Raw genomic sequence first — 10,765 nt, 5'->3', positions numbered from 1 at the left:
AATCCATTGAATTAATCTCCCAAATCTTCTTGAAGCAGTTAAGCTTCCTCAGGTGAACTAGGATCTGATACCAATTGTTAGAATCAAAGATCACTAAAAGGGGGGGGGGGGGGGGGGTGAATCGGTTATCTACCAAAAATTGAAACCACAAACTTATTTTTTATCCACCGATTAACAATGCATAATAGATAAGAACATAAACATGCAACAATAAATACACAAATCCACAACACCAAAAATTTTACGTGGAAACCTGGAAAGGGAAAAAAAACCATGATGGGGATGGAACCCACAATATTCATATACTATGACTAGGAGTACATAAATATTACATAGATGGGAATGCACTTTCATTCAGACTCACTTCCTAGAGCTGACTGTTCAAATTAAGTTGCCTGGAGGGCTACAAACCTCAAGTTAGTCTCACTGACTTACAATTTGTTTAAATGTGTAAATACAATGAAATGAACTCTTAAACAACATCCGACTATACAAAGATGAGTTCTGGTTAGGCTCTAAATCTCTGTTTGTCTCTGCTATGCTAAATACTCTATCTTTGTCTCAGTTAGCTACCGGTTCGTCTAAAAAAAAATGCGCACTTGAAACTGCGCTTAGTTGCGCCAAAATGGATCACCACACACTGAAAATCAATTTCCAAAATGATCTTATATATCCGGTCTTACCACAAAAACAATCTCCTTCAATTCAGCTTCAATAAGTGTAACGTGTAGATCAAGTCGGCTTCAATCACGAACAAAACATAGCACCGGACAAAAAGATTATAACCACACACTTCCTAAAGGTCTTCCATATCATTGAGATCACAAAAAAAATCACCAAAAATATCGTAATCATCGGAGATCATTCCGGATCAAAACATTACTGAAATACCCTGTTTTACCGGTTAATTGCCTACCGGTTACCTCCATCTTCCAAATAAGCTGGATCACAACTGCCGGATCAAACCACCATGAAGAGTTACCACCAATGACAACCTTAAACAAATAATCAATCACCGGAAGTCACTTGAAATCACCATATGAGTGTCAATTGCCAACAATAAATTGTGTCATATTTGATGGTATGCTATCTATTCTTTTGAACCTAGATTTTAAATAATTGTTTGCATGAATTTGTTGCTTTGACTTATATGGAAATAGTTTTATTTGGCCATAAATTTTCATTTACCTTTAGCCTTTTTTTGTATTTATTGCATGAGTCTTTAAACTTCACCACACCTATGGGTAGCTTTCAGTTCTTTTAAATGGTCCATGCTTTCATAACTTTATAGTTGATGTTACACGAGTTAAAGGATCAATGATAACTATCAATGGCATCCCCATTCAAGTGAATTCAAAAGTTTGTCCCCAAGGTGCTCCATGAAGTACATCTTTTAAAAACCCTTGGATATTGTTTTTCCCATTCTTGAATTTGACAATGCATGTGGATGGTTAGAAAATTCTCTTGATAGGTTATTTTATGGGAAGTTTCTCCCCTAAAACAATTCTTAAGGACAAGGTCAACTAGACTTAGGTGTCACATGGGATTCACCTTGAAGTGTGTAGAAGCTTAATGGAGTTTTATTTCTTTTTTATTTTATTGAGGCCAACCATGATGAAGTTATTCTTAGGAATTTTCCATTATTTGTTAGTTATTATAATTTTTTTTTCAATCCTTGAACTTTAGACTCTATGGTCTTTAAGAAAAAAGACTATTCAATTTCCTATTTGGGTTGAGCTCTTTGGGTTACCTTGTCATGCTCAAATTTTTAAAGCCAAATAGTATCTTCCCTAGGCTTTGTGGTTTGTGTTGAACCTTAACAATTATATTATGCTCATCCTCAAAAGTGGGTTTGTGTTGACGTAAACCTCTTCAAATATATAAAGAATAATACAAATATCCAATTTGGACAAATTAGAAACACATTGTGTTCTTCACCTAAATTTAACAAAAACTATCATTATCAATTTTGTAAACATAAGATTAGAGACTTCCCTTTGGCCTCTGATTCACCTAAACCTTCCGCACAACTCACCTCTTATTCATGGCTTCCTATAAAAATGAGAAATGATGGCTTACATTTATTAGTTGCAAAGCTAGATTCTCTAGTAATAATTCTCCCCACAAAAAGTTCTTGAGAATCTAAGGGTATGGGTTTGAAGAAGTGTTTCAAAATCTACATTATATAAAATTTGATTTCTCCTTTCCTAGGGAGACTTCTGGTGAGGAAAAAAATCATGAGAACCCTGCTAATAATGTCATTGTTATCTTAGCAACCAACCAACATTGTCTAACATGATTCCCCTCTTTTAGCTAGATAATGGAGGCCTCATAGCCTACTAGGACATTTAGAAGAGGGAAAATACATGCTAGAGAAATAAATTTTCAACTTCCATTTAAGATGTTTTGTTTCAATAAAAAACATTTTGAAGTATAATTATTCCATTCTTGATGAGCTAGATAACGAGGAGATGAATCATTGATACTTGTTAATGACTTGTATCTCTTCAAATGTTTGAGGTCTAATAGGCCGCCCTTGGAAGTATTTCATTTAAAAAAATCAGGATCAATATCCAAGCTTGGACATCAATCTATATAGAGGTGCATATTTATTATATTTTTCTTTTCTATATCTTGCCATGTCATTTGGCCTTCTATTTATTTTTTGTATAATAACCAAGAAGCAAGTTAGGGTGGTGTTGTCACATTTCTTCAAAGATTGTGTGGCATTAACATTTAGATGTGACCCCACTAATTGAGCACTATGCTCGATATTTTAACATTAATAATTATTCATTTGAACTTATTAATGTTTATGGTTTGAGTGATACTATTAAGAGACACTTTCTTTAGAGATGGATTGCTGATTCAATGATAGCGACAGTGCATAAATGTGGTTATTTTCTAGGTATCCAATTCTTAATGTATTCTTTATGATCATCTTCTTTCCAAAGAACAATTGCAAGAAGTTATATGTGCAATACCTAGTGACAAAGGTCTAGGTTTGGATGGGTTTCCTTATGAATTTTATATAGTCTTTTAGGACATAATGGGTGATGATATTTATAATGTCTATCTTGAGGGTTTTCATTCTAAGTCTTTAGGAAATTAAATTAATGAAGAGAACAACAAATTCATACCTCACGTCAACGACCTTTTAGAAATCTACAATTTGCAACCTATTAGTTTATTGAATCTCTCATACAAGATTACTTCCTATGCCCCAAGTCTTAATCTTAGGTCTCTTTTAACTTAATTGGTCCACTAAACAAATTAGTTTCATCAATTCCAATTTTTTTTTGGATAATATATATTATTTTTTAGGAAGTAATGTAATGGGCCTAGTGTTCTCAACAATTTGCTTTTTCTATTAAAATTTATTTTGCCAAGGCTTATGATCGTATTGAGTGGCCATTTATTCTTGCTATACTTCTAGAGCTTGAATTTGGACCTCAATTTAATAAGTTTGTGCAAATTCTATCATTAATGCCTAAACATTTATTATCATGATAGTCAACTACGTCCAAACTATTTGGGATCTTTAAGTCCATCCATCAAGGAATTCTTCTTGCTCTAACTCTTTAACTACTTGTGGTAGAAGGATTTCACTATTTATTGGCTCATGCAGTTTCTCAAACCTTGGTTAAGTCAATTACTCTTCCTAATTTTCCCAACAAGTTGGTGAATGACCATTTTGCTAATGATCCACTCCTTGAACCCCCATTGAAGATAAAGATAATGTTAAGTTGTTTATTCAATGCCTTAATTCTTTTTTCCATGCATTTAACTCAAGTATCCAATGGTAGAAAACTTAGTAGTACAAGCAATATTTTCTTCAAGTAATCTAGTTTGGTTAGATAATTTTGTCTATAAATAAATTAACCATGGGGAAGTCTTTCATTTTCTTGGCATTCCCTTTGCTTTCTAAAGTTTTCTTGTTGCCCTCTAACAAGTTATTGCCATCTAACAAGTTCTTGTCAAAATTGATAAGAAACTTAATTATTGTTTAGGAATTTTTTTTTTAATTTAATTTTAATATTTTATATTATTTCTAATATTAAATTTATCTTCACTATACAAAATATTATAATATAATAACAATATTTTCTATATTATTTTTATCCACCCCTTTAAATTTTATTGTAAAGATTTAATTAATAAATATAATCAAAATTATCAAATTTGATTAATATATATAAATGTTTAAATTGCTATATTATAATTTATATGACACACGTTTGTTTACAAAATAAAACTTAAGGGGCACCGTCTCTGCACTTTGACTCATTTGACTTGGATTCATCGGCCGTTTCCCTGCCATTCTTCAATTCACACTGGTGTTTTTGGGCTATATTCCACAAAAATGTTTAGCAAAAGAAGAATTGTTCCAAGAATGTTTAAAAAATGGAAGAAGAAGAATTATTGTTCCAAGAATGTTTAAAAAATGGAAGAAGAATTATTGTTCCAAGAATATTTTAAAAAAGAAGAAGAATTGTTCCGATGCGTGAGCTGCGTATGGATGGGCTCCATTACCACAATGGATGAGCGATGACCTCGAAAATGGCGCCGAGCATCGACTGTAACGTCGGCAGGAGAAGTAATGGAGGTTAATTTTCTATTTACGCACGTGATTCTGTAGAAATTTTATCACAGCTTCCTCTGTTTCACCATATAATATTATAGCCTAGGGCAAAGTTTCTTCAATTAGCCCAACAATTATACTTCCCTCTTTTAAGCTTGAATTTACAGGAGCGAAATTTGTTAGCATTCAAATAATGGGGAGTCCCTTGTTCTTGGCATTGGGAGTAGTTGTGCTGTTGTTTAGTTGGGATGCAGCTGCACAGAATTCCGATTTAAGTTGCCCTGTAAAATTCACAGTAGATGAAGCCAAAACTTATCATGTCCGCAATAACCTTAGTTTAGGAGCTACTCTGTCATACACTTACCATGCAGAGAATGGATTCTTAGACATAGCTTTCAAGGCCCCCCCTGCTGCTTCTGGGGGGTGGGTAGGGTGGGGTATAAACCCACATGGGCTTCAAATGATTGGCACACAGGCTTTGATTGCCTTTCGATTGGGTAATGGCTCAACTGTGGTTGACACATATAATGTGACGTCTAAGTCTGCTGCTTTGAATCCTTCAAAGATTAGCATACCTGTGACCAGCAAGAGTGCTGTGTATGAGGCTAGTAGTGGGAAGATAACAATTTTTGCTTCCCTGGTGCTTGATTCCAATCAAACCAGTGTTAATCAGGTGTGGCAAGTGGGTAGCTCAGTTACCAACTTCAGTCCTCACGTCCACAGTTATGATGATGCCAATCTTTCGAGTTTAGGGACACTGGATCTCAAAAGTGGAGCCACCTAGTAACACTACATTTTCAACAATTCATTGGTTATGTATGCAATGAATCTGTTGCTTCCAAATAACCTATGTATCAACTAATTGTTTGCATCCTGTAAACAAATGCCACAAAATTTTTAATGCTTTCGTTCAATTGTTTTTTTCTTTAATGCTTTCGTTCAACTGTTTTTTTCTGAGTCTTTTTTAAGATAAATACTTTTAATCAGAGTCATGAATCATTTCTTAAAATATCGTTATGCTTGGCATGCAGGTATTTGCTCTGTTCTTATAGCCTAAAGACAAGAAGTTCAATGTAATCACCACTGTGTTGGCTATTGAGTGATCATATTGAGCATAATAAAGATCTCTAAAGGCTTTGGCATCTTGGATCTTTGAAAAAAATTGAAAGAATGTTTACATTGGTGTTCTTATTTTGTTGGGTACAATTGCAACCATTCTTTGAAATTGTAACATGAAGTATACATTTCCAATGCAAGTAAAAAAATTCTTCCCAATTCATAGTGAAATGAATAGAAATGGCTTAACTCAAATTCAAATTGCATATTTAATAAAGTGGTTCCATTCAAATTTTCTTTTTAGAGGAGAGAATCCAATAACCCCTTTCTAAATTTTTCCTACCTTAAATTCCTTAATGATATATTAGATTTTCACATAAAAATTTAGGTTTCATCATATGTGATTTAAGAGCTTAAATTTAATGTTTTTAACTTTTAGGTAGTTACAACAACCATCAAACGAACAAAGGTTAAAAGTGATCATTCCAAGGTGTCAACTAATATTTATGCATATATGTCTAGATAGCAATGTACTACGACTACCAAAAAAGTTGCACATCCCCTCTAATAAATTTTTTCTAATTATATGTATGTATATATTTTATTTATTTTTAATTCCAAATACCATATTAAAAATTTGTGTTGACATGAAGCTCAAAGAAATGACTATCCAAACCTGATGCTACACCAATATATAAACTATGATGTATAAGAACATAGATGCATTGATACATTATAAAAATTAAATAACTGTTTCCAAAATTCACTCCTATTAATATCCACTTTATAACATTTCAAATATGAATAAACAATGCTTTTCACACCCATTTCCCCACCCAACTTTTCACCCTAATCATTTTAAAAAAATGCTTCCTACACACTATTCATCATTCCAGAAACTTGTGGAATCCTTTGCACTTGACTGAAGGCATTAAGTTCGATGCATACTCTACTTATCTATGGCACAACAGTTGGTTTAATGGGTTTCTGTGGAGGCTTCTGATTTGTGGTTGGTTGCTTACCAAATGGTGATATTCAAAGTGTGGTATGTGTCTCATTTGTGGTGTCATGGTCTCTTTAAGTCAGTGTTCCACAGGACGTATTTTCTTTAAAAAAAATCTCGCATCCCCTGTATGAAGACATTTTCGAGACTTGGGGACTCTGGGAAACATCCCTCCATAGAACCACCATTCCTGCCACTTCCATCAGGGATGTCATTAAGACACTTGCTATATGGCACATGTCATTACATACTTATTACAACCTTTAACTTTGTGAAACTAGTTTTCCTTTCCTGAAACACTTGCAGAGATTTTGCCTTAAAGATTTCAATTCATTTCAATTTGTATATGAGTGCCACACCCCACTGCCACCATCCCCACCATCTCCTTGCTGTCCCTAAATTTAGGCCCTTCGATCTCCTATCCCTGAAACCTATCCTCGTGTCCCTCTACCAGGAAATTCCATGGAACTATGCTTTACGTTTTATGGCTCCTCGCATTTTGGACAATAATAGTGGGAATCCATTCCAGTTGGGACAGGTATTTGACCACTATCTATGTAAGATTTTTTGTTTTCCAAATTTCATACTACTTCATCTGGTTAGAGCAGCTTGGGGGTAGAGGTATTGTAGATAATGGTTCCCTTCAATCCTGTTAGATTACTGTTGCAAGCCTATCACTAGTACACGTGGTTCCTTCTAAAAGGGTGAGGGGTTGGCTGGAGCTTCTGCTCCTCCTCCCCGAGAATGTGACAATGGCAGAGGAGTATTTGGAAGATGTTATTAAGGATGCAGAAGACAGGGAAGCTCCAAATATAATACTGTGTGCCAGTTTGAATCAGCTGCAATCAAGATAGAACTGTGCAAGGTAAATATAGATGTACATTGTAGATACAATAACAACTTTCTGCCAGGACTTGCATCATGTTGTAATTTTTTTGCTAGTTTCTCACAGCACGAGTATGTTGGAGGCCATCACAGCTTATACCTTGTCCTGGTTTTCGGGACATCAAAAGGTCTGAAGTTTCTACGGAAGTAAGTTTAAGGGTTTAGAGCAGCCTACAGGGAATGTGTGAATCGGTGATATTAAACCTAAGTCTGCGATTGTAGCAACTTAGGGTTGGAGCAGCCGTTTGTTTGACAAGGATGATACGGTTACAAATAAATATAAAATTAAATTTAAATAATATAATTGTTTAAATAAGACCATTCTTAGTTTATGCACATATTGACAATCAATTAAGAAGATTTTTTTAGACTACAGAGAGTTATTGGGGTTTTCTTGGCTTTTCATATTATTTTTTGAATTGGGAAGCTCTAGCCGTCTTCTAGATTTACTTTGACACCCTTTAAGGTGTCATGCTTAGGATAGCTTTCACTTCTTATTTTTTTTATTGGAATAAGCAGTTCAATTACATGATGATTACACAGGGGTTGCATAGAAGCAACAAAAATCACAAATTACTCATCCTTTCATAACACCTATTGAATAGCTCATCCTTCCATAACTCCATAATTTTTGTTGTTAGAGTTGAAGGGTTGACAACAACTATTAATGGCATCCCCAATAAAGCAACCTTGGAAAATTGTCCCCAAGATGTTTCATGAGGTATCCCCTAAGAAAATCTTAGCTATTTTTTTCTCATTCTTGAATTTTATAACATGTGTCGATGGTTAGAATTCTTTTCTTGATAGAACTTTATGTGGGAAGGGTTCCCCTTGAAAGCATCTCAAGGCCTAGGCCAATAGGGCTTGGGTCTCACATGGGGTTTGCCTTAAACCATATAAACTTGTTGCATGATGAGACTATTCTTTGTCATGGGTTGTCGCTTATATGTTCTTCTCTGTAGTTTTTCAAATCTTATACCAAGGACTCTATCATCTTGAATGAAAACACTCAAGTCCGTATTTGTCTCGAGTTCCTTGGGTTTCCTTACCATGCTCAATTTTTTTGGGTCAAAATAGCCTCATCATTAGGCTTTGTGGTTTGTGTGGAACCTAAACAATTATACTAATCTTGTCCTTAAAAGTGGGTTTGTGTTGAGGTAGACCTCTCTAAAGATTTAAAGGAGACTATGGATATCTAGATTGGACAAATGAGATTCTCACAACGTGTTCTTTACTTGAATATACTAAATGCTTGCTATCATTCTTAGTCTTTCAAACCTAATATTTGAGGCTATCCTTTGGCTTCTGCCCACCTCTTGCTCACAACCTCCTATAGAAAAAAGAGGAAGGGTGGCTTATCATTGTTAATCACAAAGCTAAAAAATCTAGTAATAATGCTCCTCCCTCAATCCTTTAATCTTTATGGGTTCTGGTCTAAAAACATTTCAAAACCTCCAAATTCAATAAAATTTGACCCCTCCTCCCTTGAGGAGAATCCTGACGAGGAAATAATTGTGAGATCCCCACCAATAGTTTTATTGTTATCCTAGCCACTAGCAAACACTATCATACACGCTTCCCCTCCTCTAATTAGGTAGTGGAGGTCCCATGGCCTACTAGGGCATTTGGAAGAGGGAGAATATGTGCTAGAGAAACACTTACTTAAGCAACTTATCCTAGACTTCTTTTGCAGTCTTGTAATGCATTATCTTAACAAAATCAGAGTTAGATAATCCATATAAAATATCAATTCTTGCCCTAGAATTATTTTTTACAAGATTTCTTGCTAGCCTAATCTCTTGGAGGATTTTTCAGGAATCTTATAGCCATTTGGAACTGACTACCAAATATCAAACCCTAAAATCATCAAATAGGATTCCATTCTTACACTAGAAAATGCATAATTAGATCCATCAAACAGTGATGCCTTGTTGGAAGAAATAACTTTTTGAGAAATGGTGTGTGCCATCTTGGATCTACCTTAGAAGCTGTTAAGTTTCTCCAAGGAGCTTTTCACAGATGTCAATTTTTATGCACACATATATACTGAGAGGGGAAAGGTGAATTAATATATAGCAATTTTAACTTGAAAACCAATGCAACATTAAAACCATTACCATGTCTCACAATATCATCAAGAAAACTATGTAAGAGATAAGAACATTCACACATCAACATCAGAGAACACTAAATTTACATGGAAACTTGGAAGAGAAAAAACCATAGTGAGAATAAATTCTTGGATCTACTGCCCAATCAAACCTCACAAGACTAATAATGAACTTACAATGATTTTCCAAGCACTCATCCACAAGAATTTCAACCTAAGAAATGAGAAACTACTCCCCAAACAAATTTGTAGGCACCAACCTACAAGAGCCACAAATCCCCTAATCCAGAGAACTAAGTACCAACTCAGATAATGAGGCACAAATATCAAATATAAGATATAGGGATTACAAAGGATATGTCATGCAAATCTTCCGATCTTAAACTTCAACTTCTGTCTAATTTGATCTTCTTTATAATACTCTCACACTATGTATAGGGTTTGCATCTTGGTTTTCACACTTCAAAATATATATACTTCTATTTATTGAGTACAAAAATTGCACAACTTCTCTACTTCTACACAACCACACATTGGAATGAAACTGATTAGCATTTATATGTACTCCAATATTATTTACACCTTCATGTCCGCCTAGAATCCAATTTCAATGTTTGTCTAAGTAGTCCAAGGATAAATTCATTGATTCAAACATGTAGCCGACATGGTCCTAACACCAAAACATTATACCAAGAGTAAGAACATGATGTATGTATCCCACCATGAAACAAACTGATCCAAACTACCTTCACACACTTCCTCTAGCTAGTGCATGTTACCTTCCTTTGGCACATCCAATAGAACTTTCTATACAATCGGTGATTTGGCATTGTGAACACTTTATAATCACTAACTTACTGAATAGAAGAGCAATACCTCTAAAACTATGAAATATTTGTCTTGTGAAAAGATTTACTTATTTTCCCAATTGCAAGCAGTAACTACTAATGTGGTAGAATGCGACACCAAAAATCATGATTGTGCAACATAATACAAATACTATCTCTTTGTTGGAAATATGAGTTATGTTGTCATTGATGTCAAACTTGTTGGTCCGGATGTGATTTGGTTTGCATATTCTTTTGAGATATGTTTGTTGGGAATCTGAGTTATGTTGGCCCGGATGTCG

At 34.6% G+C, this 10,765-nt stretch overlaps 1 protein-coding gene across 1 annotated transcript; it reads left to right on the top strand.

The window, feature by feature from the left end:
- The first annotated feature begins 4,775 nt into the window (after positions 1-4,775).
- LOC131040137 (auxin-induced in root cultures protein 12-like) lies at positions 4,776-5,396 on the top strand. The gene has a single exon (XM_057972992.2). The coding sequence runs from the start codon at positions 4,776-4,778 to the stop codon at positions 5,364-5,366; it is 591 nt and encodes a 196-aa protein (XP_057828975.2). The 3' UTR covers positions 5,367-5,396.
- Positions 5,397-10,765: the final 5,369 nt, after the last annotated feature.

Source organism: Cryptomeria japonica, chromosome 11 (assembly GCF_030272615.1).
Source record: "Cryptomeria japonica chromosome 11, Sugi_1.0, whole genome shotgun sequence".
Taxonomy (NCBI): domain Eukaryota; kingdom Viridiplantae; phylum Streptophyta; class Pinopsida; order Cupressales; family Cupressaceae; genus Cryptomeria; species Cryptomeria japonica.
Note: the sequence above shows the minus strand (reverse complement) of the source record. Positions and strands in the feature narration are given on the sequence as shown.

Coding starts and splice junctions, on each gene's coding strand:
- LOC131040137 (XM_057972992.2), top strand. CDS start 4,776: ATGGGGAGTCCCTTGTTCTTGGCATTGGGAGTAGTTGTGCTGTTGTTT.